At 45.6% G+C, this 26,830-nt stretch overlaps 1 protein-coding gene across 1 annotated transcript in view; it reads left to right on the top strand.

Moving 5' to 3' along the window:
* The first annotated feature begins 4,769 nt into the window (after nt 1–4,769).
* Nucleotides 4,770–26,830, top strand: part of CTSF (cathepsin F) — a 123,946-nt gene continuing 101,885 nt past the window's right edge. Inside the window, exons 1-2 of the mRNA XM_082269579.1 lie at nt 4,770–5,057; nt 12,460–12,573. Coding sequence (XP_082125705.1) covers nt 4,857–5,057; nt 12,460–12,573 — 315 coding nt within the window. The 5' untranslated portion in view covers nt 4,770–4,856. The remainder of the gene's footprint in view (nt 5,058–12,459; nt 12,574–26,830) is intronic.

Raw genomic sequence — 26,830 nt, 5'->3', positions numbered from 1 at the left:
GTATAAGTTAATTCAATACAATACTGTATGTCAGCTCACTTGAAATATAAGTGTGTAGCCCCCATGGTCATATGAACCTATAACAACAAAAGACTGGGTTGATGCATGGACGACAAGACTCCAATAGTAACCACCCTAATGGGGCTCTGGCGGCTTGTACCATATTACCAAATGAAATAAAAATTTGTAAAATACTGTTTATTAACATTCAAAAATTACAAGGTATAAAATTTCACAAATTTAAGTGATTATAAAGAGTAAACATTGTATAGGCATCAGTATTCCCACCTCCCCCCTCCGTTTACTTCCCTAAGGCCTTGTTCGATCCAGCGCTGTGCACGTCTGCACCTCTTCTCTCCCCTCACTTCCTGGTCACCATTGGCTCCCGCTGCTGTCAATCAAAGCCAGTGAAAAGGGCAATGACAATCAAAGCCAATAACAGCCTTCTCCATAACCTAATTAAAAAGACAACGTTGTCTTTGTCCCAAAAATTGTCCGGACGTCACCACCCAATGCTAAGAAATACCCAAGCATACTAAAATTGCCAGTAATTACAAAATCGGTTGCTTCAAAGTCAAACACAGTACCCAGGAGATTAAGATTCAGCGGAAAAATTAATATCATAATTCCATTAGGGGATCCTCACTTTATGTCCATGCAAAAGTCAGTTAAAGAACTGAGGCTCATCATTGCAGTGAAGCAATCAACAAGAGTAACACAGACCCATGCAGACAGGCAGCACTAAAACTTAGCATGGAACAGCCACAGAGCATAATAATTACCAAGTAGTCATCACATAGCACGCACAAGGATTCAAGCTGGTAAATAAGGTAATCATGCTACATGCCTTCATGGTCTTACAGTATGCTTAAGCTTTAGCCCCACTGGATAACTCTGCCAGGGCGACAGAGCCACACAGGCGTGTACTTGGGCTTCGTCAGAACGTGATGGCCTCTGAGAGGATCTCCTTTTAAGTTGCGTGGATCTCCCACTCTTCCTGTAAGCTCTTTACTGTAAAGAGGCCCGCTATTGTTACTATCCTTCAAGTAAAGGACAAAACCTTCTAACTTAAAGGCTAAGTTTACACTAATGAAATGCAATTTTTCTGTGATTTCCAGTGTGACTATGTAATGCAAATTGATAAACCTTTAATGTGACTTTACAGCACTGTGCAAAAAAAATGGCAACCACCCCAACCTATAACTAGCCTTTACAGGAAGGTGTACATGGAAGAGCAACACACATCACAAACAAAGATATTCCAGCACACTTAGTAGCCAGCCTACAAAACAATCAAATTGACCCTGTCTAACTTTACTAATTTACTTTGAAAACAGACATTTTTGCTTTTCAGCACGATTTGGGAACAAGCTGCAAAGATGCATTATGCTTGCATCGCCATAATTGGATGCTAACCATGTCATTAACAATTGGGCTGTCATTAACAATTTCCGCATGCAATGGCAAAGCAAGAGCGATGTGCTATTTGCAGCACATTTCCAAAATGCGCAGCAAAGTGTTTTTTTTTTTTGGGACGGTGGAAATGCGCAGATGTGAATGCATAGAAGTGCAAGCGCGATGCATGTTTGCAGCTTGTTTCTGAAATGTGCAGCAAAATGCAATTTTCCTTGTGAGTTGCCCCGCAGAATTACACAGATGTAAATGCAGCCTAATTGTTATTGACACCTCAATCACAGTTAGCAGATGTGTGTTTTGCTGCACGTTTGCCGCACGCCAAAACGCTTTCTAAAAAAGTGCAATGCTTCACAACCGGAAAGGTTCTTGAGCTACTTTGGGGCGTTTGTTGCATGTAGGGCAAACCATTCAAGTGTATGTGCGATGCGCTTTTACATGTTAAACGCACACACAAATCAGCGGAAAAGTGTGTTTCTGCTATGCTCAGCTGTGAATGGAATATGCTTGGGAGGGGAGTTTTTAGTTGGCAAGGATGACCTGTGAGGAGAGGTGAGGAAAAATAAAAACACTGATCTCATCTCCAGGTTTCTAGGTTGGCAACCAAGGGATGTGATCTACCCGTCACCTGCCCACAATTATTAGTAGATCACAAGTGACAGGTTACCCACCCCCTGATCTATACACACATCAAACTTCAAAAATCAAGAATCAGCCTATGAACCATTTTAAAAATTGAACGAATGGCATTTTTTCTTTCTAAGGAGCACCAAACAGTACATAATCAAATCCATATTTATAAGCCTCCAATAATACTTGGAAGTTTAATTCCATATTTAAACCTTTCGGAATGAGGGTATTGAGTTTATAAATCCATTGTTTCCTTTTTCTCAGGAGAATGGTGTTAAAATCGCCTCTTCTTTGTGTAAGGTTCAGGACGGAAATGCCCTTCACCTTCAACCCATACATTTTTCCTCCATGAAGAGTGACAAAGTATTGAGCCAGCAGACTATCGGGGTCATTGTCACAGAGGTGCTCACTGACGTGGACGTTTTATTTTGCCTCCTTTTAGTTTAGAGTACCATTGTGGCAAATTACAAACTGTGAATTTTAGCAGTACAATTTTAATATTCTTCCATTTCTACCCAAGTAGCATTTCTACATATACCACAAACTCTGAGCCCTGTAAATGCATTAGATGCACCTGCCCATCATTTTGAAATAACTGTAGTGTGTGTAGTGTGTATTGTAAAAAGTTCCAACAAGATACATCTAGGCCTAATGGGTAGGCACAGCCATCCAGAGCAACCTACAAACATTAACCGTGGTCTGCAGTCTTGGATGATGCAAACAGAATCTACAAAGAGGAACGGGAATGTGGCCTTGCTGGTCCACACCTGAAGGGGAGGCTTCCTAAAGCGGAGGTAGACATAGTCCCTCCGGAACCTTCCCCTACCTCTGCACACTTTCCCTGACAAATTGGGAGTCTGTCTCTATTCTGACCGCTCACAAAATGCTCGCCAAGCCTAGGGGCCAGTGTTTTAAATAGACTTTGGCCTGACCTAAGATGGCCGCTAAGGTCACAGGGGCACCAGCATCCAAACGGACAGCTATTTCCCTGTTGAATGCAGGAAGTCATAGTGGAACCAAGTTCCCCATGGCTTCCTTCCCCTCCTGCATTGTAACTTCAGTTAAGCACCATTTACAGTGGGGAGTCCGGACTGCACTACAAATGGACTATACCCAACTCACCTCACCTCTGTAATCCCCCCCCCCTCCTCACCTCTGTAACCCCCATACCTCCTAACTGAAATGGGAATGAGAGACACCTATTAGCAAAAGAATGTAGGCATAGGAAACACTCCGTCACACCCCCCTTAAAGGAGAATTGTACAAAAAAAAAAAGATTATGTAAACCCACAAGTGCTTTTTTTTTTTTTTTTTTATCACTACTTCTCCTTTATATTGGCTTTTGGAATTTACAAATGCAGCAATTTGGACGATAGGTTTAGCACTGTAAAACATTTTTAACCACTTGCCGACCAGTCACTGGGACTGTACTGTGGCAAAGTGGCTCCATTTCGTCCAGCGACGTAGACCTACGTCGCTGGACTCCTCCCCTTGTGGGCGGCGCTCGCGCACTGCCGGAGGCTCGCTCCCGCTGTTTTCAATCACAGCTGGCGATCGCCTCCGCTCTTCCCCGATCGTCCGGGAATCAAGTCTGGAGATCTGTTTACACAAGCGGGCGGATTTCCTAAGTGACAAACAGTGATAGATTGCAGAGTTCAGCATAGCTGAACATGCGATCTGTCCCTGTGTCACTCAGTCACCTCCCCCCCACATGTCAGTAAGCACCAGGCATACATTAACCCCTCCCTCTCCAATAAAATGAACCCCTTCCCTGCCAGTGTCATTTTTACAGTAACAGTGCATATTTATTGTAGAAATGTCACTGGTACCCCTAAAAGTGTCAAAAATGTCAGTCAAGGGTCCGATCTGTCTGCCGCAATGTCGCAGTCCCGCAAAAAAAATCACAGATCGCCGCCATAACTCGTTAAAAAAAAAACACCAAAAATGACAGAAATCTTTCCCTTAGTTAGTAAACGCAATAACTTTTGTGCAAACCAATCAAAATACGCTTATTGTGATTTTCTTTACCAAACATAGGTAGCAGAAAACAAATTGGCCAAAAATTTTAAAAAAATTAGATTTTTACATTTTTTTTGGTGGTAATTTCATATAAAAAAATGTGAAAAATATTGTTAGTTTTTCAAAATTTACGCTCTTTTTTTGTTTATAGCGCAAAAAGTAAAAATCGCACAGGTGATCAAATACCACCAAAAGAAAGCTCTATTTGTGGGAAAAAAAGGATGTAAATTTTGTTTGTGTACGGCGTCGCACGACCGCGCAATTGTCAGTTAAATTCGCACAGTGCCGAATCGCAAAAAGTGGCCTGGACGTAAGACAGCAAAATCCTCTGGAGGTAAAGTGGTTAATAGATAATTAGTGCATTTTATAAACAACTATTTAGATGAGACCAAAATGAGGGGCAAATGAGGAGGAAAAGTGGACAGAGAGGGCCTTTGTTCCAAATGAGGGACAATCCCTCGAAATTGAGGAGTTATCGAACCCCCTCTGTTAGAGAGAGCCCCCCTTTCAATTTTGTGTAATAAACAAAGCTGGAACAAAGTAATTATTAACTGAATATTCTCCTCACTGCAAAAAGTCAACATTTTCCCTAATCATGAAGGAGTGAAAAAAAGGTGAGCCTGGAACGCTGCCATTAATAAAAATGGCCGCCTCCCGCATGACTGGGAGGTTTCTACGTTATCTGACAAGCTTCACATGCCTCAGGGTCAGTGGTCACATGACCCTTGTTTATCTTCAGCTTTGCCAGCAGCCGGTGTTCCGTGCATCGGTGGAAGAGTCAGTAATAAAGAAGAATGGAGATGGCGGGTCGGTGCTTCGTTTTGATAACAGTTGTGGGGCTGGTGAGCGGATTCCCCCCGGGTCACTGGCAGGAGGTACCGTCTGAGGAGCCAGTCATACAGACATTGGCGGAGATCGCAGTGCGGGAGTATAACCGGCGGAGTGACCAGGATGTCGCTTACCTAAAGCTGCGTATTACCGATGTCAGGAAGCAGGTGACAACCCAGCTCAGGCTATTTATTATATGGAGAAATCAGAACACTTCATAGAAGAGAGAATATTGCCATGTAGAATAGCTAGAGCATGTGTTGCAGGGAATAGAATAGATTTGTATTGTGCTGAGTGTACAATAAGAGGCTGATTTACTAAAGTGTATGAAAAATTCACATTCAGCGGATCTGTCATTTCACATCGCATGCGGCGACGGCACCATCCGAATCAGTGCGATGCCAACTTTGCAGTGCCGCGCCAATTCCCAAAAGTAGTTTCTGCACTACTTCTGGCGATTTCCTTAGACATCTGTGCAGGAACCCGCAGAGATATCAAATAGTGCCGGTGTTCCGTGAAAAAAGCATACCCTCGTCACTTCCGGTTCCGCTACGGAGGGTATGGATTTCTCACGGTAGTTAAACTTGCGGCGGGTATATTAAAACACTTCGGGTGCAACATAAATCATCTCCTCTGCTATCGCTGTAACATCCCTCATCTCCGGTAATAAATATAAAAGCGGATCACGGAGCCGCGATCGCCGTCACATTTACGTCTCTTACACCCGCCGCCGCTTTTATATTTATTACCGGAGATGAGGGATGTTACAGCGATAGGAGAGGAGATGATTTATGTTGCACCCGAAGTGTTTTAATGTACCCGCCGCAAGCATTAAATTTCACAGAGTGCCGTGAGTTTTTCCTAACCTCTGAGCATGCGCACTTCTCAAATTCTTTGATTGTCAATTAGGTATGCTGCGCTGCTCAGCTGTTTCCCACAGGAAGTGACGAAGGTATGGTTTCTCCACGGGGTATGGAATTCTAACGTTACACCGGTTTGAAATCGTGCAACTTCAGCTAACCCACCCTCAGTGTGAACCTGGGCCAGGGGCGGATCCAGAGTCTAATCTCGGGAGGGGCACTGTCATTTTTATTTTTTTTACTAGTAATGGCGGCAATCTGCGATTTTTAGCGGGACTGCGACATTGCAGCAGACAGATCGGACCCCTAACTGACATTTTTGGGAGGACCAGTGACATTACAACAGTAATCAGTGCTAAAAATATGCACTGTCACTGTAATAATGACACTGGCAGGGAAGGCGTTTACCCAGGGGCGATCAAAGGGTTAAGTGTGAGCCTGGGGGGTGCTTTCTAACTGTGGGGGTGGGCTTGTAATACCAACACAGAGACCTGTGTTCCTAAATAGGAGGAACACAGGAGCTCTGCAGTGATTCCTGAGACAACAACGGTCTGCTGCATTTCCAACTGCAGACCGTCGTTCTCTCTTCACAAGGAGCGATTGCAGGTGCCCGGCGCCAATCGCGGCTGCTGGCCCTGTGCCTCAGCTTCCCCGCTGGCAAGTGGGCGCGCGCACCCCCAAGATCACTCCTGCACACCACCGTACAGGTACGACGATTTGCGAGAACCTGCCGCCATATAACTGTGGTGGCTGGTCGGCAGGTGGTTAAAACAGTGACATTGTTTTAAAGTGTTCCATGTATCCCCATGCCTGCATGCCATTTATTTGTATTCTGACACATGGCTGCAGTGTCCTGATATGACACGCTGGTGCAGGTCCATGAAAGCACCCTGCATGCACACCAGGAAGCATGACATATTGGGACACAGTGGCTGTGTCTCTCAGTGGAAATAAAATGGGATGCCAGCACAGGGATATACTGTATGCAACACTTTATGCATCCTAAAGCCATTAAATGACAGCCCTGCATGTTAGACTCATGTCTGCAGCACACACTGTGTAAAGGAGGCATGAAGATTATTTTCACTGTCAGTCTATATCATCATTATCATCATGACTATCACACAATACAGGTGCTATGGCTCAATGCATCTGTACTGTGTGATTATCATGATGATAATGATGATGATAGCATTTAGTTGCTGTATAATTCCTCATGGTGGCTGGGCAGCAGCAAGGACATGGCATAGGTGAAGGGGGATGGGTGTGTCACTGTACCTTTTTGGAGACAAATGAATTAATTGCAGTCTAGACGTTTTCCTCACTGCCCCTGTCTGCTGTGAAGATCTGTCCCTCTCAGTGTGTTCACACACACAGACGCACGCTGCTGTGTCTCAGGCTCCTCCCTCTCCTCTCTGCACCCATTGGCTGCAGGAGTCAGGCAGTGATGAGGCTGCTGACTGATATCACTCCGCCTGGCCGGAACTTTCATTTTATTGTCGCAAAATGCGGCTCCTGGTGGTATTAATCCACCTGAGCAGGGAAATAAAAAAAAAAAAACTCTCTCTATGAAACAGCATCCTGGGCCCCTCTGAACTGATGGGGCTTAGGGATTATATTTTAGGTCTCCTGGGAGCTGGGAAAGCAGAAATAAAGTACCTGCCTCTATAAACTTAAACCTGGTACTATTTTCTCAGGGGGGGGGGGGCAATTGACTCGATGCCCCCCCCTGGATCCGCCACTGACCTGGGCTTTAACAGAGCTCCACCCAAAATGGAAAGCTCCACTTGTTCGCAGCCTCCCCCGCCCCCCTTCGCTGCCACATCTGGCACTTTTTTTGGGGAGGGGAGCAGGTACCTGGTTTTGACAGGTACTCGCTCCTACTTCCGGGTTCGATCTCTGAGTATGTCCAGCCCCTTCTACACTCTGCCCCCCCCCCCCCCCCCACCCAATGGTAGAGCTCCATGATTCTGGATAAAATGAGAATTACTATTTTTTTGCTTAGAATAAAGATAACTATTCTCTCACGATTCTCTCTGTAACATCATCTTTAACATTCTACAAAAAAAAAAAAAAAAATTAGGGTAACTTTACTGTTTAGTTTTCTTTTTAATTTATAGAGGTGTATTTTTTCCAAAATAATTGCGTTTGAAAGAAAGCTGTACAAATAAATACAGTGTGAGATAAAATATTGCATCGACCGCCATTTTTTTCTCTAGAGTCTCTGCTAAAAAAATAAAAAATAAATATATCTATAAATATACACATATATAAATATATAATGTTTGGGGGGTCTAGGTAATTTTCTAGCAAAAAATACAAATTTTTGACTTGTAAGCAACAAGGCTTAAGCCCCGTACACACGTACCGATTGTCGGCCGTAAATATTCGACCGATCGGCCGATTGTAGGCGTGTTAGTATGATTCTGCCGACAGCGCATTTTCGGCCGAACAGAGTCGTGCAAGCATTAAAATTTTTGTTGGCCAACACTAGAACGGCCGATTGTTCGCCAGTCAGTACAGATTTCAGCCGACAGACAGCAGATGAGCAAGACTGGGCATGCTCAGAAAAGAAAAAAGACAAGGAAAGTTAACCATCACATGACATCACTTCTGCAGTCGGCTGTTGTTGGCCGACAAAATTTGTGTGCAGTCTTTTGCAGTTTTCAACAGACACGACAGCCCTGGACAAAAGACGGCTGATCGTTCGGCCGACGATCGGTACGTGTGTACGGGGCTTTAGTCTTTACATGGTTAAACAGACTTCATTTACAGACTGAAGTTCATCCTTTTGATCTCTAAAAGATGATACAATGTTCCTTTTTATCTCTCAGTATTGAGCACTGTTATCATAAACTTTTCAAGCTGCTTTTTTTTTTTTTGTCAGCTGTGAGCAGAGAACTGCTCTGCACTTGTTACATGAATAGTGGAAATGCTGAATTAGGATCATGAGGGGGTCGAATCTAGATCACAATTTTTTTAACGTTTAATCGTGCAGCTCTAAGATAAGGTATTTGTAGCTGCTGATTTTAAATGTTTTTTTGAGCAGACTGGAGCTTCTCTTTAGAGCTGGCTTCACACTGTTGTGGGTGCGGGACAGTGTGTAAGGCTAGGTTTACACTAATGCGGTGTGGGGAACACCGCAATCCATGCACATTTCTTTCACCGCATTCAAATCGCACTGTCCTTGAGATCCACTATGGTGCAGTCCTAATGACACCCTAGACGCAGATCACAAATTCATAATGGCACTCCCATACACTGGAAAATGCAGCACATTTTTTGGTGCATGAAAGCACATGGTGCAAAATTCTGATGTGGTTTCCATGCAGATGCATTTTAGAAAGGGTGCAGGCCTATGTCTATGTCTATGTTTAGGCCTCCTTTTCCTGCAAGTACAGCAGCCATAACCAAAATGTAATATATAACTGCTTGGCAATCATTAGATGAGGTGGCTGAATTAGTTTTCTTCTTTTAGACTTTTCCACTCTGTTTTCATCTGGTGATCTGGCCAGTAACACACCTCCTTTATTAGGGTACGCCCACTCTGAATGAAGGAGCAATAGAGACACCTTTGGACAGCAGCATTGTCAGATTTGGGGGGGGGGGGGTGTTAAATTGAGTTTGCACAGGGAGTTCTAAATTCAACCAGTGGGTTGAATGAGGAAAAAGTTATAGATACCTGCATCCACACATTGGATGCACATTCTGGGATCTCTGACCCCTTACCCCTCAGTATACACAGATCATCACTGTAGCCGTTCAATAGATTGCCTTCTGTTGAACAGACTCAGTGGTGCACACAGATACACTTTATAAGGAATTACAGCAACAGGTTTCTTCTTTTTGGGATAAAAGTTTTAAATAGACAAACCCTGATTGTTGTAAGCACCCCTATCAGTGGTAAATGGTTTGTCTCGGCCCTCTAATACATCTGCAGGACAGCTTGTTCTGTTGAAAAACAACAGGCCTACTGGGCCGATCACCAGGTGAAAATAAAAGAAAGGAAGCCTAAAAAAGAAAATGAATGCTGCCACCATATTCAAGAATCCAATTTGCTTGGTTTAATACTGCTTTAATTATCCAGTCACATGAACTCCAATATCCTTCTCCTGTTTTTTGTACTCCATTGATCTCAGGGTTTGGTAGAGTCATGTGAGCAGCAGGGCGGGGAATGACCCATCCCCCCATCTCACTGGAGTACAAATATAGCTGGAGGCCGGGCTAGAGATGAGTTTGGGGAATGCCCATGCGCCTCACTAGTAAAAAAACAGATTTCTCTTTAGGTCTCATGGATGTGGTTGCAGAGTCCTCTAGGTTAAAGGCTACATTTATCTTTAGTAACGTGTATTCAGGGTCTACATGTTACCAAAGCAGCAGTCCTGACAACCCCAATTGTCAGTGAGGTTAATCCTTACCTGTTCCTCCTTATGAAGAAACAGAAATGATGACCGAAAAAGCCTGTGGTGTACATGGCCCAGGGGGGGCAGCCCAGGGGTGCCTTAATTCTCACTGGTGAGGGGCAGCTCGCCTTGAGTTTTTCAACACCTTGGTCACTGCACCATACACACCTTTTCGCACCTGCCTCTTGGGCCAGGCCTTTTGGCTTAGACCAGAGGAATTTCTTTTTCCGGCCGAAAGGCCTGCCTTTGTATTTCACATTGGCACCCAAGCACTTCTCCACTTCCCTTCCCCCACCTTTTTGTTTGTGTGTGATTGTCTTTGTTGTGTGTCACTTCACTTTCACCTTTTTCTTCCTGCACGATGACTACGGTTTGGGTCTTCGGGCCAGCCTTGAACGTCTTGGGGGGGGGGGGGGGGGTGGACATGGCCTTCTGGCTAAGTTTGCACTCTCTCATGGGGTCTCCCTTTGGGGGAGCCCCACCTAGTACTTGGGGAGGGCTGTTTTGGCAGTCCCCCTAGAGAACTGGGTTTGCCTGGTTTCGGCCAGGCAGACCATTGGAAGTACCTCAGTCCCTGTCAGGAGTCTTGCGCCCCGGGGATCAAGGTCAGGGTCCAACCTCTTCGGAGGCCAGACCATGTCGCACACCCTGCGCAGTTTTTGTGTTCTTCACGTTTGCGTGTGTGCACTTTTTATGCACCGGGTGTAAGTCTTTTGAGTGTGTTCACACACCACGGGCTTTAAAAAAAAAAAAAAAAAAGCAGCCCTGACAACCCCATCCACCATTGTGACATGTGGGGATCCTCTATCTGCACCTGCTGTGAAAATGTAAAAACGGCACCCCTGTTTTGGAGCTCCACCCACACAGCAACATCATTCGTTAACAGAGTTGTGGTGAGCGCTCTCATATTTCATTGATTCTTCCTGCTCTTCAGTAACTGTCCATATGGGAGGTACAGGAAGACGGCTTTACTTAGAGTCGTGATCTACTGATCGCAGGTGCAGTGCTCTGCAGGCTCTTCAGAAAAAAATAATGATAAATGCACAACCTGCAGAAAATGCACACCTATTTTTTTATACAATATTATTTTTTTACATATGTAAACTTATACTTTAAAATAGCTGGCACTTTCCTGTACCTAGGGAGCTGCAGATGTTTTATACAGCCAACCAAAGCAGTAAATGACTGTACTTGTGTAAACACTGATGGCATCTGTGCAATTACCCAAATTGTGCCGCTTTGGGGGGGGGAAAAGGTTACATGCACATGCATGGGCAAATGCCAATGCAGGAGCCAGGAGCCATTGGCTTGGCTCTTCAGAGCAGCCTTGGCTCCCTGAGCATGGGAAAGCATTGGGGATTTAGCACTATAGGACTTTGCAGCCATCTAAATGACTGTGCATTTACCCTTCCCTATTTTATCTGCACATGATTAGACAATTATAGTAAGTTTTCACACAGTCTGTGCAAGTCATAATGACAATCTTTAGAATTTAGTCTCTCCTTTACACGACAAATGTTGGCACTTTTGACAAATTGATGTACCTGTCAGAAACCAATACATGCATTTGTTGCATAGAGACATGGTGGGGGGCACTGAGATCCTCTGTTTGGATTGCAGGCTCAGCAACCCATTCACCCCCTCTACCAGTAGTACAGCAGTACTGGTTGCTTGTTAAGATGTTGCTGACCTTGTAGCCAACAACATCGTCACAACAAGCAATCACTCACCCCACACTCTATTCAGCTGCTTTCCATGAGTTTCTTGTCATTGCCATATTTGGGTAATGACCTTACCAACACTGGCAGATGAATGGGGCAGAAGAAGTGTCAACAGGGTCAGCGACTGCCTGTGTCCTAGCAACCAAAAGCCCTGTGCGGAAAACTGACAGCTTCCTAGTTCATGCATGTGCCACTCTGAACACTGCACCAGCTAGTGTGATTATCCTCAAACTGCCGGTATTTCTTTCACTTTTTCACAGTCGTAGTGACAGGTGGTATAAGAACCACTTGAATTTGATGCACGTGTCAGATCTCCCAACACAACTGTCACTTCTCTGAATTAGGCACAGGCCATTTGAAAGGGGCCATACCAAGCTCACAGGCTACACCAAGAGGGATGTATGGGAATTGTTTTATTGAATTTCCTCCAATTTTATTGCGTAAAACGTTCTCCAATACTTTAGTAAATCAGCCTCAGTGTGTCCGTGTGTATGCTGCTTTGTGGCAGATTTGTAGTGACTGCAATGCATATTTATCAGGTTGCTGTTTTTGTCATGTTTCTGGTAACCTTTGTTTCTTCTGTAGTTGGTGTCCGGGGTTAAATATGACTTCAATATCTTACTGGGAAGAACAATGTGTAAGAAGGATGGGGAAGAGACTCCTAATAATTGTCCGCTTCATGTTGCAGCTCTAGAAAAGGTAAGCTTTAAGATGTGAATTTTTGGATCTCAGTAGTGTGTTTATATAAAACAAATATGAAGCTGAAGCTGGATTGCTTTGTAAACACAGACTTGACATACAGGCTTGGTGACAATGGTGTTTTACGTCTTAGTTATTGATAGGGTCCGGGTCACACTTATGCGATGCGGGAAGGCTGCGAATTCGCAGCCTGTTCCTGCATCGCAAACGCACCCCCTGGCAGTTCACACTGCCATATGCGATACGCTGGGGGTGTCAATGAAATGTTAACGACACCCCCAGTTTGATCGCATATCGCAGTGCGATCTGACAGTTCGCACAGGATCGGATCGCACAAGTGTGAACCACTGTGCGATCCGATCCTGATGCGGCTGAAAAAAAGGGTCCTGTGCGACTTTGCTGCGGGTGCAGTGCGAATTTAGCCATACAAAGTGTATGGCTGAATTCGCACCGCACAGCCGATCGCATGTAATGAAAGAGCAGTGCGCTCCGATATTACATGCGATCGCCGCAGCCGCAAGAATGTGAACGGGCACTTAAGTCCAATAACAATGTCATAAGCAGAACTTTGACCTTGCCAATTAGAGACAGAAAAAACTACCCAACTAATGCGTTCAGGGCAGCAGCGTTTTGGCAGAAAAAATGCTTGAAGCTTAAAAACGCGCTGTTAACGCATGTAAACGCTAGGCTTGTTTAGCACTTGAGCAATAGTTCATTTCAATGGCCAGAATACCGTACATTATTATTCTGGCCAATGAAATGAATTAAGCCAAGTGTTTGACTCCTACAAATGCGCCTTAAGACGTTACACACCTTTACAAGCATCAGGCGTTTTTTCTGCAAAATTGCTGCTGCCAGGAGGAAAGGCTTTTCTGAGAGTTTGCAATAATGCCCTTTGTGCATGAGGCCTAAATAGTCAGAAGTTCAGATTTTTGTTACAGGATATAGGTACTCTGATTGCTGCTAAACAGACTAATTATAACAATAAAACGATATACTCACAAAATACTTGGTTTTGTACAGCACTTAAAGCAGAGCTCCACCCAAAAGGGGAAGTTTTACTTTAAGGACCCCCCCCCCCACACTCTTCTGGGACACGTGACAGGTCCCAGAAGACTGCATCCACCATTCACGATACGCAGCACTGCTCGCACATGCGCAGTGGGTATCTGGCTGTGAAGCAGGAAGTTGCCACAGCCACGTGCCCATAGTGAAGATGTTGGGGCCGAGGAAAGAAGACAGCGGGTCAAACCAACTGGAGTGAGCACACCGCTGGACTGTGGTACAGGTGAGTGGCTATTTTTTAAAATTCAGCAGCTACAGTTTTTGTAGCTGCTGACTTTTATTTTTTTTTCACAAGAGACTGTGAGATTAAAGCAGAGTTCCAGTCATTTTTGTGTTTATTAAAAGTCAGCCGGTACAAAAAGTGTAGCTGCTGACTTTTATTAAACACACACTCACCTGTCCCACAATCCAACGATGTTGTCACCTGAACCGCCACTTGTCTCCCTGCTTGCTTCTACTCTGTACTACAACTCTATGTGAAGCTGATCAGAGTACACAAAGCCAGGGCGGGGAAGACACAGAGCGAAAGCCAATACTCTCCTCCTCCACAGCAGTGACCGACAGTGACTCTGTGCCATTATACATTTTCTGAAAGCAGAAACAATAAAGAATAAAAGAGGTAGCTTCAATTTTTTTTTTTTTTTTTTGTCGCACAATACAGTATTTGCACAGTGGTTTATGAAGAACAAATTTTCAGTAAAAAATCCACAAAAGTTATTTTAGTACACAGTATTGGCACTGGAATTCTTGCTTTCACTCTGACGTGCACACCAATATGCAACATGTAATGCAAAATATGTTTTTGTAGGCAGGTGCTCCTGGTAGATGGGTATGTGTAACCCCCCCCCCCCCCACCCCTTCAGTGGCAGTGAAAGGGTTACACCTAAAATGTCTAGAGTCTAATTGCCAACCAGAATGACAAACCCTATATTTTCCATATGTAGCACCCTACAGGTAGGTGCTAGACAAATGTATAGTGGGCCTTGTCTGCCTAACAGCAGGGCCATGATTTCTTTTTGCCAGGGTGTCATGGCTTCCAGGTGTGCCTGCTGAGAGGGGAGTCTCCCCACTGGTCCCTGTGAGAGGCTTCTCATAGGGCGGTGGAGAAAACCCAATCAGGGGACACATTCAGGCTTGTAACTACCCCAGAAGGCAGATTATGCCGCAAGGGATTCTGGGAGTGGGTAAAAGTTTGTGGGAAGTGCGTGACTGGGTGTCTTTGGCCGGAGCAGAGTCCCAGGAGGGAGAGAACGGCTGTCTCTCCTCCTGTTTGAGGAAGAGGATGTCTCGGATGCTGCCTGGGAATCCAGAGAGTGCTGAGTTGAGCTGAGGGGGATCCGGTGTGCCGAGAACCAGCGGAGAGCAAGAGGGGTCCAGTCCCAGGAAAGCCTACACAGTTCATGAGTACTGAGGATTGCCCCTTAGGGTCTGCCTAATGTGTTAGAGGGGACCACTTGGAGAAGGTTCTAGGATCCAGATGTCAGCTAGCTGTAAAGGGGGTACCTAGGTTGAGGACCCTGAAGTGACAGAGGGGGTACCTAGTCAGGGGACCCTGAAGAGTTAAAGGGGGCACCTGCAGTTTGGGCCCTGAAAAGACAGTGTGCAATGTCTTAGTTGAGAGTTGCAGCCATACAGGATTTCACAACAGTTTACCTCAAGCCAGTGCAAGGCTGGAGGAAGAAGTTAGTGACTTTGCAGTACAGCAGTGTTCGTAGCTCATTGTTCTACAGTCCTGGATCTTCTGGACTCAAAGTCGAGGATCTAGCACTTCTTTCAAGTTACAGTGTGTTCTGAGCGTCAGTGAGTGTTGGCTGGCATCGGCTGGCGTCAAGACCCCGTTAACAGACATTTTCCTGAGAAAAGCCCCGTACACACGTACCGATTGTCGGCCGTAAATATTCGGCCGACGACCGATCGGCTGATTGTAGGCTTGTTAGTATGATGCTTCAGACAGCTGACAGTGCATTTTCGGCCGAACAGAATCTGTCGTGCAGGCATTAAAATTTTTGTTGGCCAACACCAGAACGGCCGATTGTTCGCCAGTCAGTACAGATTTCGGCCGACAGACAGCAGATTTGCAAGACTGGGCATGCTCAGAAAAGAAAAAAAGACAAGGAAAGTTAACCATCACATGACATCACTTCTGCAGTCGGCTGTTGTTGGCCGACAAAATTCGTGTGCAGTCTTTTGCAGTTTTCAACAGACACGACAGCCCTGGACAAAAGACGGCCGATCGTTCGGCCGACGATCAGTACGTGTGTACGGGGCTAAAGTCCCAAGTTGTATTTAGTTGAGCCTAAAGGAGTATCCCACTCATTCCCTTCTCCCATCCCTTTAATTACAATAAAACAACAAAACAAAGATGCTTGAGTTGTTTATGTCTCAGTTCTCACACCCAGGGTCGCAGCTCACATGGGCTGGAGAGGTAACCGGTAACAATGGCAGACCCACATCAGGCCCAATGCCTGAAAAACCTGCAACACATAGGCGATATTTTAAAAGCCCCCTACAGGTCACATACACAGCGATATATAACATTAATTGCAGGCTCCCCCAATGCGCACGTTTGCGTTCATAAATGTGGGGGGGGTCTTAAGAACATTTTTGGAAGGGATTTTATGTGCTTGGTTTTAAATTTAGTTTACAGTTTTTTTAAAAATGTTCTTTTACTTTTTTTTCCTCATCACATAGGGGACAAAAAGTGATTTTTTTTTTTTGGGTGAACGGTTCTCTTTAATGAGACATCCAGGGCCTAAAAAACCCTGCTGTCTCAACTGCACACCCAACTGCCATCTGATCTGATCTACTAGATGAAAGGGAAACTGATCCCCATCTGTCTATTTTTAGCAGATCGGATTGGTTGTCGACAGGTGTAAACAGACACGTTCGTTTATACCGGCCGCTCCACAGAGGAGAATACAGGGTCTGCCTGAAAAACTGACAAACGGACACAATCGGTCTGCTCGTATGCACGAGGCCTTGAGGTCAAAGTGCATGCAAATAACAATCAGAAAGAGACTTGACCTTTGCTGTCCAAAAACATTGGAGCAAGATTACAACTTGCCATTAATCATATAGGCACAGACCAGGCTTCCTGGAACATTGTGCTGAAGAATGAGCAGTCAACGATAGAGTTGTTTAGTCACAGCAACCGTAGACCTGTTTGCTGCAAATCAAAAACAGCACTTCAGGAGGGGGCCTCATAACTGTAAAACACGGTGGTGGAAATGTTATGGTTTGTGATTGCTGTGCTGCTTCAAGTCTTGGGCAGTTCACGATCATCAAGTCAACTATACATTCTGCATCATATCAAAAAAGTGTGCTTGATGAGAATGAGGCCATCTATCCAAAAGTTGAAACTCAACCAGAAATAAGTCTTTCAACATAAGTGTCCAAAGCACAATCTCAAATCTACCAAGCAGTAGCTCAAAAAAATAAGTAATTGAGAGTTATGGACTCCCCTAGTCAAAGCCCTGATTTGATTACCATTGAAATTTTACAGGGAGATTTACATCTCTTTCAAAGATGTGCATATACAGGTGAATCTCAAAAATAAGAATATCATCAAAAAGTTATTTTATTTTAGCAATTAAATTAAAAAAGTGAAACTCCTATATTATATAGATTTATTGTGATCTATTTCAAGCATTTTTTATATTTATTTTGATGAACATGGCTAACAGCTAGTGAAAACCCAAAATTCAGTATCTCAGAAAATTAGAATATTACACAAGACCAATAAAAAAAAAAAAAAAAATTTTTAATAAAGAAATGTTGGCTTACTGAGAAGTCTATGAATACTCAGCCTGTGTCCTGTACTGTACGAATAGGATAAGAGAAATTTTGACTTGTAAATTTGACATCTTGGAGTACAATACAGGGCATGGGCCACCCTTCCTTCTATTCTTGTGCATTTGTTGCTGGACAACTGAGCACTTAAGGAGTTGGGTATCCAGGTTAATCCAAAAGAAATTGATAAACTAGTTTAGTTAGGAGTGATTTCTCCTTGATGGAGAAGAGGTCCATCGCCTTAGGTCACTAGCAAGTAACAGAGGACTCAAGGCTTGGGGTAGGGTTATAGGAGGGACGCCCATGGGGCATATCCTCAAAAGCTTGCTAGTGTCCAATTGCCTGAAGATACAAGGCTATAACTCAGGGAATACTCAGCCTGGTCCTGTACTGTACCCGAAGCTATGGAATATACAGGTTAGTCAATACTCTTCTTTTCTCCTTCGTTCATTGACAGATACAGCTCCTGAGAATCTTGACAAGTGGGTTATACTTGCCCCTACAGGAGTAGGGCACTAGGTAGAAAAAAGGCTTGACTATGCCTATGGGCAGTCCCTGGAGATATACTACCCCCCCCCCCCCCTCTGCTATAGGTTCTCCATTTTTTGTTTTCTGCCTAGTCAGGAGCAAGGACCTGGTTCCTTGCTGGGATCTCTGGTGCTGGCAATCTTTTTCTTTTTAGTTAGATTTTTTTCCTCTGAGATCTACAATCAACTGCCCCTGTCTGGCCAGCGAGCGCACGCAGACCACATCTCCGTGCTAGGTAGGCCGCGACATAGCCCCACTGGATGAGGGCTTGCCTGAGAGTTAAATGTCGCAGAGTTACCTCCTTGCCGACAGCCCCCCATTTTGATAGCGAGGGGTTCTGTCTGGAGCGGTGCCCGCCTGGTTCCTGGTATGGTGGACACGGGTCCCTCCCAGGGATGGTCAGACCCCCGCCCCCCCTCCCCCCTTCCCATTAGGCCTCCATCCTGTGCCATGGTGTCCCTGTGGGTCATCTAGTCCTCCATCTATCCCCCTCTTCCCTCTTAGCATGGGGTAGCATGGCGGTCTGGGCTGCTTCTGGGGCTGGGTGCTGTACTGGCGATAAGGGGGGGGGGTGCGCTGCCATTGACTGGGCAATCCCCTGGGGGTGGGGAGAACTGTACCTGGTGGGAGCTTCTGCCCGGTTCCCCCCTTTCCTTTTTGCGCCTTGCCTGGGCCCCAGGGATCCCTCCTGGGTCCCTGGGAGCCTCGTAGAGCTGTGCGGGGCTGCCATTTTGTTGTAGCCTTTATTCTGTATAGGCCAGCAGCCATGTTGCATTGGTCCGGCATTGAAATAAACAGCAGCCATTACAGAGGAGCCTTCTTGGCGGCGATTTCAGCTGTGGGAGCTCCTCCTTATCCCCTGGTGCTGACTCCTGTGTCTTTCATTCCTGGACGCCGCACGTGCAGTGCTTTTATTCTGGTGCTGCCGGTGACTGTCTGGTGGGCTGGTGAGTCTGGGGGGGGTCCTCTCCCTCTCTCTGCTGCAGGATCGGGGGGGGGGGGGGTGCTCTGTGGCTGGCAATCAGGTGGTGTTACCAGTACGGTGGGAGTGTTTTGTGGAGTCCACTTATCCCTCATCGAGTCCTTAAATCAAATTTCCCCACCTGACCTCCTCTCAGAGCCGGTGGGGCCCCCTCTGGGTCCCCACCATCCATTGATGCACTGACGGCGATCATGGAGTCCTTTGTGTCCCGGAGGAGGTAGATTTTGGGCGGCCTTCCACTGCCTCACCTGTCCCCTCAGATCCTAAATCTGATTTGACTGCCATGGACGGGGCCCACCCTGAGGAGTCTGTGGCCACGGGCCCCGATTTCTCAGATAGTGAGGATGATTCCTCCACTCCTGTAGCCAAGCACGAAAAGGCTCTTGTGGACGCACTGATTGTGTCTGTGCATGAAACTTTAAAAATGGAGGACGCAGCTGAAGCTGTGGCAGATGCACTGGTTCCCTTTGTGGTCCCGAAGTGATTTGCAATGAGCTGTTCCACCGGTGGTAGATCCCCCCGGTTTCCAGGTTGAATAAGGCAACCATGATTCCGGTAGAAGAATCGCCGGCATTTAAGGATGCAGCTGACAGGAAAGCGGAGGCTGTGGCCCGCAATATGTCCACTGTGACTGGCTCGGGACTTAGACTGGTCTTTACCATTGCCCTGGTATCTAACCAAGTGGGCTAAGCTTTTATGCCGTGACCTGGAGGGTGAGCAGCTTCCCCCTGTCTTTGCTGGGCTGGCAGACCAGTTGGTCCAGCTGCTGTAGTTTTTCTGTGATGCCTCTTTGGATGCAGCTGCCCGATGTCTAGGCTTTCTGTTTCAGCAGTGGTCCTTCGGCATATTTTCTGGCTCAAGTGTTGTTCTGCGGACCAGACCTCTAAAAAATAATTAATTGGTCTTCCCTTTTAGGGCGATCACCTGTTTGAAGCTACCCTGGATGACACCATTAAGACTCTCACAGGGGGAAGAATACTTTTCTTTCGCGGGCTGGTAAGCATAAGGACAAGTGAGTCAACTAAGTAATATGGTCCGGCTACAAGATCGAGTTTTGTTCTTACCTTCCAATGTGCGTCTGTCTCCAGACTGATTGCAAACTCTCTTTGGGGCGGTGCAAGACCTGTTACTTTAGGGGCTGATTGTCCCGGTTCCAACCTAAGAACGTTTCTAGGGGTTTTATTAGAACCTGTTCACGGTCCCAAAGAAAGAGGGCAAGGTGCATTCAATTCTGGATCTCAAGGCCCTGAACTGCTTTGTGTGGGTACAGAAGTTCAGAATGGAGTCCATGCACACGGTGGTGGCATCCCTGCATCAGGGGGATTTCCTTGCCTCTACTAACATCAAGGACGCTTAGTTGCACTTTCCAATGTGTCTGTCACCAGCACTTCCTCCGCTTTGCTGTGGGAGAGGAGCATTAGCAGCTTGTGGAGTTACCCTTTGACCCTTCGTCTTCACAAAAGTGTTGGCCCTGGTGCTGGCATTGTTACGTCAGCGAGGGATCGCAGTGCTGGGCACCTGGACGAACTTCTCCTGCAAGCAGAGTCACCTACTGCTCTGGTGGACAACGTGGAAATCACTATATGGATTCTGTGAGAGAATTTGGCTGGCCTATGAATTATCAGACATCTGCTCTGGTTCCTTTCACGAAGCTGGACTATCTGGGTCTGACTCTAGACTCGGCTTTAGCCAAAGTGCTCCTTCCTCTGGACAAACTCCAGAAATTGTATGCTGCAATTCATCTCCTGCTGTCTAGCAGGTGGTCGTCTTCTCTGGACTTGCATGCTGGTGCTGGGCCTGATGGTTTCTACCTTTTTGAGGCGGTCCTGTTTACACAGTTCTATACGAGGTCCATGCAAAGGGAGATCTTGGCCATATAGGACAAGTTTTTGAAGTCTCTGAACAATCAAATCTGGCTTAGTCGGGAAACAAAAAGGTCTCTCCTCTGGTGGCTTCGCTCTCCAGCTCTTCTTCAGGGCAAATCCTTTCTCCCCAGTGTTGGACAGTGGTTACCACTGATGCCAGTCTGTCCGAAAGGGGATGTGTCCTGGGCCAGTGCTCTGCTTAGGGGAGTTTGGACACTGGAAGAGTCCAGACTCCCGATCAAAGTCCTGGAACTTCGAGTGATCTTACTGTGCCTTAGTCACTGGACGGATTGCCTTCAGGAGTGTCCAGTGCAAATTCAACCGGAAAACTCCACAGCCGTGGGTGGAACAACATGTGTGTGCAGGCAGCTCTGGAGGTAGCTCCCATTCTCCGGTGGGCAGAGCGCTTCGATCCGGCCCTCTCTGCCTTACACATTCCAGGGGTGGAAAATTGGCAGGCAGATTCCTAATCGGCAGGTGTTGGACCAAGGTCCCTTCACCCGGATGTGTTTCATTAGCTATTTCTCCGGTGGGGCGCCACTGAGGTGGATCTGTTGGCATCTCTGCTCAACAGGAGGGTGCAAAGGTTTGTGGCAAGGACATGGGATCCGCTAGCGGACACCACAGATGCGTTGGTGGCCCCTGGGGGCCAGTATCATCTGATTTACTCCTTCCCTCCTCTCAAGCTTCTGCCAAGACTCTTGCGCTGGATCCAGGCAGAAGAGAATACGGTCATTCCATTGGCCCTGGTCTGGTCTCACCGGTCTTGGTACGCCGACCTGGTGCGGCTGTTCGCCAAAGTCACTTGGAGTCTGCCTCTCGGGTAGGATCTGTTGTCCCAAGGGCCAATCTTCCATCCTGCTTTACAGTCACTGGCTTTGACGGCTCGGCTGTTGAAAGCCAGGTGCTGAAGGATAGGGGGTTCTGTCTGCGTCGGTGATTCCAACGCTGTTGAAAGCCAGGAAGTCTACCTCTAGTAAGATCTACCATCGTACGTGGAAAGCATGCATTTCGTGGTGTGAGTCACTTCGTTTTCACCCTTGCTCTTTCTCGGTGGCTCGGGTCTTGATCTTTCTTCAACGTTGGGTTGAGCAGAAATTGGCTTTGAGTACCATCAAGTGCCAGGTTTCGCCTTGGCGCGTACCTTTTTATTCAGGGGGTTCGACATTTTGCTCCACCAGTGCAGTCACCCCTACTGCCTTGGGATCTTAACTTGGTGCTTTCAGCCCTCCAGAATCCTCCCTTTGAGAATATTTGGGCGATTCCCCTGCTTGCGCTGTCCCAGAAGGTGGCTATCACCTCTGCGTGCAGGGTGTCGGAATTGGCGGCGTTGTATTGCCGCACCCCTTACTTGGTGATTCACAAAGATAAGGTGGTTCTTCACCCCTGTCCGTCATTCCTTCCAAAAGTTGTCTCTGATTTCCATTTGAATGAGGACATTGCCTTCCCTGTGTCCCAGGCCAAAACATTCAAATGAAATTGCTTTGCCCTAGATTTGGTTCGGGCAATTCGGGTATACCTGGCAGCTACAGAGTCTTTTAGGAGGTCAGACTCACTATTTTCTACTCACGGATGGGCCTCGAAAAGGACTCTCCGCTTCGTCTGCGACCATTTCTAGATGGATCGGATCGATTAAGGGTCAGGTTCCACCTTTCCCTGTAAAGGCACATTCTACATGGGCGCTCGGTGCTTCTTGGGCCTTCTTCCAGACGTCAGTGACGCAGGTGTGCAAGGCAGCTACCTTTATCGTCAGTGCACACTTTCACAAAGTTTTATAAAGTGGATGTGTGGGCATCTGCGGATGCCTCTTTTGGCCACAAGGTTTTTCAGGCTGCTGTTTAGAGTGTTTATTCCCTCCTTGGTGGAGTTTATTTTCAGGTGGGCTCCAGTTGTTTTTGGTTGAGCTTGTTACCTGGTTGGCAATGGTTTAGCCTTGGGGAATTTTAGCTGTTCCCTCATGTTTTGACACTGCTTTGGGATGTCCCACTGGTCAAGATTCTCAGGAGCTGTCCGTCAATGAACGAAAGGGAAAATGGGATTTTTGACTTTCTGTAAAATCATTTCTCTGATGTTCATTGACGGATACAGCACCCACCCCTCTATGGAGTTGTAATACTTCTCACACTGCTTGTGACGAATCTGAGTACCTATAGCAGAGAGGGGGAGTATACCTCCTGGGACTGCCCATAGGTGTAGTCAAGCCTTTTTTTTTTTTTTTTTTGCCTAGTGTCCCACTTCTGTAGGGGGAATTTTTTACCCACTGGTCAAAATTCTCAGGAGCTGTGTCCGTCAATGAACATGGATTTTACTGGAAGTCAAAAATCCCATTTTTCCTTTTCTTTGCAGATTATTTACTCTGATGCTGGAATTTTTCAGCCTGGTTAAAAATGTTTGTGACTAAGCCTACAGATGTTTATTTAAAATCTTAACTTCAGCTCTACTATGAAAAATCTATACCATTTATCATAGCAAGCCAGGAACTCCTTTGCGAACCACAACAATACCAGTTGACTAAAACAATTGTATTTCTTAGTTAATTAATTAAAGTAGGAGCTTAGATGCTCCTTGTGTCAGCCCACCATAAAAATGAATGGCTGTACATGGCACATTGTAAATGCTAATGCTTGTTTGTAACTTTCACATGCAGAATATATGTTGGACGCACATGTGTTGGTAAATGCTGATACAAACAAAGAAGTATCATTGTTTACTAGAGCATGACCAAGTACAACCATTAATTTGGCTGTATACAGCAAATGGGTCCAGAAAAGCGCTGATAAATAAGTTACAGGCATGTACTATGCATGGTAAACTCCCAAATGATCTAACCCTTAGTCTTTTAACCATTTGCCGACCAGCTGTCATAGTTATACTGCAGCTGGTTGGCTCTGTTACACGAAACAATTTACCTGTACATCGCTTCGTGTAGTAGATAGTGGGGGTGCACCCGTGATCACTTCAAATGGAGACAGCGGTCTGTAGCCTTTATTCTGTATAGCGGTCTGCCTATGTAAACAGCGGTCTGCCTATGTAAACATGGCAGACTGCTGTTCTGTCAGTGATGAACACAGGGATCCTGTGTTCCTCCTTTTTAGGAACACAGCTCTCTGTGTTCATCCAGTGATTACACAGTTAGAAAGCATCCCCTAGGCACACATTTACCACTTTGCTCACCCCTGGTGTTAACCCCTTCCCTGCCAGTGTCATTAGTACAGTAACAGTGCATATTTTTAGCACTGATTAGTAATGTCACTGGTCCCCCCAAAAGTGTCAGTTAAGTGTCTGATCTATCCGCCGCAATGTCGCAGTCCCGCTAAAAATCACTGATGGCCGCCATTACCAGTAAAAAAAAATTAAATAAATAAAAATTACAAAATCTATCCCCTAGTTTGTAGACGCAATGACTTTTGCGCAAACCAAACCAATTAATATACACTTATTGGGTTTTTTTTTTTTACCAAAATATATGGCAGAATACATATTGGCCTAAATTGCTGAAAAAAATTAGATTTTTTTTATTTATTTATTTTATTGGGAATGTTTTATAGAATTGTCGCTCTTTTTTTTGTTTATAGCGCAAAAAATAAAAACTGAGGTGGATCAGAGGTGATCAAATACCACCAAAAGAAAACATTATTTGTGGGGAAAAAAAGGACATCAATTTTATTTGGGTACAGCGTCGCACGGCTGCGCAATTATCAGTTAAAGTAACGCAGTGCCGTATTGCAAAAAATGGCCTGGTCATTAAGGGGGTAAATCCTTCTGCTCCTAAAGTTGTTAAACTCTGTTCTGGTACATCACTAGAGAAAATGAGGTCACCTATGATAGAGGCAGTTGCACAGGAAGGAAATGCTGCCCAGACCTGTTACAAGCATATTGTACATGTCAACAAGTTTAGTTTACGTAATACAAATAGCATGCACTCCTATGCTAATAATACAACAGATTACCTGTGTCAAAACTCTTCAGTGAGTGAATGATTCAAGTGTAAAAATTATCCAATGATCTGAGTAATATAAATTCATTTCAAAAGTATTTTTAAACAAGTTTTTTTTGCATTGAGATTGCTTTATATTTCTGCTCCCCATGATGTTTTTGGTCTTTGTGGGGATGTGAGTTATAACTTAAAGTGTCACTAAACCCACATTATAAAAAAAATATCAATAAATGCTGTATTACATGCTGTTCATACTCCGTCACTATGAGAAAAAAAATGTTTGAACCTGCTGCTCTCTATCTCCATCTTCTGTATATGTCCGCAATTCTGCTAGATGCAGATTAAAGGTGGCTTCACCTCCCTGTTATTCTAAGACACAGGCTGGAGGGGTATAACACAGCCTATGTTATTTCCACAAAATTATAATGATTTAATTTCAAATATATATTTGTATGTAATTTAAAACAGTTTATTGATAATATTTATTTATTTTTACGTTTTAGTCCCGGTTCACACTAGGGCGACCTGTGAGGCGACCTGTTCGCCTCACAGGTCGCCGCAGGTCGCCTCCCATAGGGAAGCTGCGGACCCGTTCTAATAGGAGCGACACAAGTCGCTCCGACCTAGAAAAAGGGTCCGGAGCTTCTTTGGGGCGACCAGGAGGCGACCGCCATAGACTTCAATGTTATGAAGTCCGTGGCGGCCGCTCCGAGGTCGCGGCGCGCTGCTCGCACCGCGACCTCGGAGGTTGCGGTGCGAAGTAGCGTCGCCCCTATGTGAACGGGGCCTTACAAAGGCTGTTTCTTTTTTATTTATGTGACCAGCAGCAGAGGACTTGAAGCCCCTCCTGCTCATGTTTACCTGCAGACAGGCTGGTAAAGATCTGGATCATGTGACAGCTGTATATCGATTAGGAAAAAGATCCTTCGATTTTTTTTTTTTATCAAAATAATTACAGTACCATCATCCACATACAAAAATAGAAGGGACTATGTAAAATAAAAATGATTCAGTGCAGAATCTGTTTAAGTTGCTCCCTATATCATGCGCTTTAGCTAGCAGCTGTGAAAAAGACCCAGTTTGAAAGTTAAAGCATAACACCACTTTTGCTGAGAAAAAAAACATTCCCCTCTGGGTGATCTCTGTACATTGCAGGAATTTTAACAAACTTTGTTGCAGATTCCTACCTTTTGGTATTCTGAAGAAATCATTGTTTGGTCCTCTGCCTCTGTGCTGAGTGGGTCAAATGGGATTGGTTTCATAATTATCTATTAGCTGTAGCAGCTGCAGAGCTCTAATGAGGAAATTGGCCTGCATCCTTTTAGACATGTTCCTATTCTCACCAAAAAGGACATTTTTGTTGCAGGGGATGCCAGAAATCTGACTTGTATCTTAGGCAGACTTCTGGGAAAATTGGTAAGCCAATCGCACAAGCAGGAAATTCTGTGGTATGGTCAGTACATATTCCGTGTACAGAACCGCTCCAGGTAGCCATATTGCATTGCATTTTCAGAACATTACAACAGCTGCAGATTGAAAAGGAAAGGACATTTTTAATAACATTCACTACAATATGATTTGTGTCGCAATTGTATATGCAGCACCCTACAGGTAGGTGCTAGGTAAATGTATAGCAGGCCTTGTCTGCCTAACAGCAGGGCTGTGATTTATTTAGCTCGGGTGTCAGGGCTTCCAGATGTGCCTGCTGAGGGGAGAAGTGTCCCCACTGGCTCCTGTGAGAGGTGAGAGGCTTCTCATAGGGCAGTGTGGGGAAGCCCAATCAGAGGACACATCCCAGCTTGTAACTACCCCCGAAGGCAGATTATGCTGCAAAGGATTCTGGGAGAGGGTATAAGTTTGGGGGGGAAGTGCGTGGCATGGTGTCTTTGGCGGGAGCAGAGTCCCAGGAAGGAGAGTGCGGCTGTCTCTCCTACTGTCTGAGGAAGGTGGATGTCTCAGGGTGTCGCCTGAGTGTCCCGAGCATGCTGAGTTGAGCTGAGGGGATCCGGTGTGCCGAGAGCCTGTGGGGAGAGAGAGAGAGAGGGGTCCAGTCCCAGGAAAGCCAACACAGGTCGTGAGTACTGAGGATTG

Source organism: Pelophylax lessonae (assembly GCF_965119305.1).
Source record: "Pelophylax lessonae genome assembly, chromosome: 10".
In the NCBI taxonomy this organism is placed as follows: Eukaryota; Metazoa; Chordata; class Amphibia; order Anura; family Ranidae; genus Pelophylax; species Pelophylax lessonae.
Note: the sequence above shows the minus strand (reverse complement) of the source record. Positions and strands in the feature narration are given on the sequence as shown.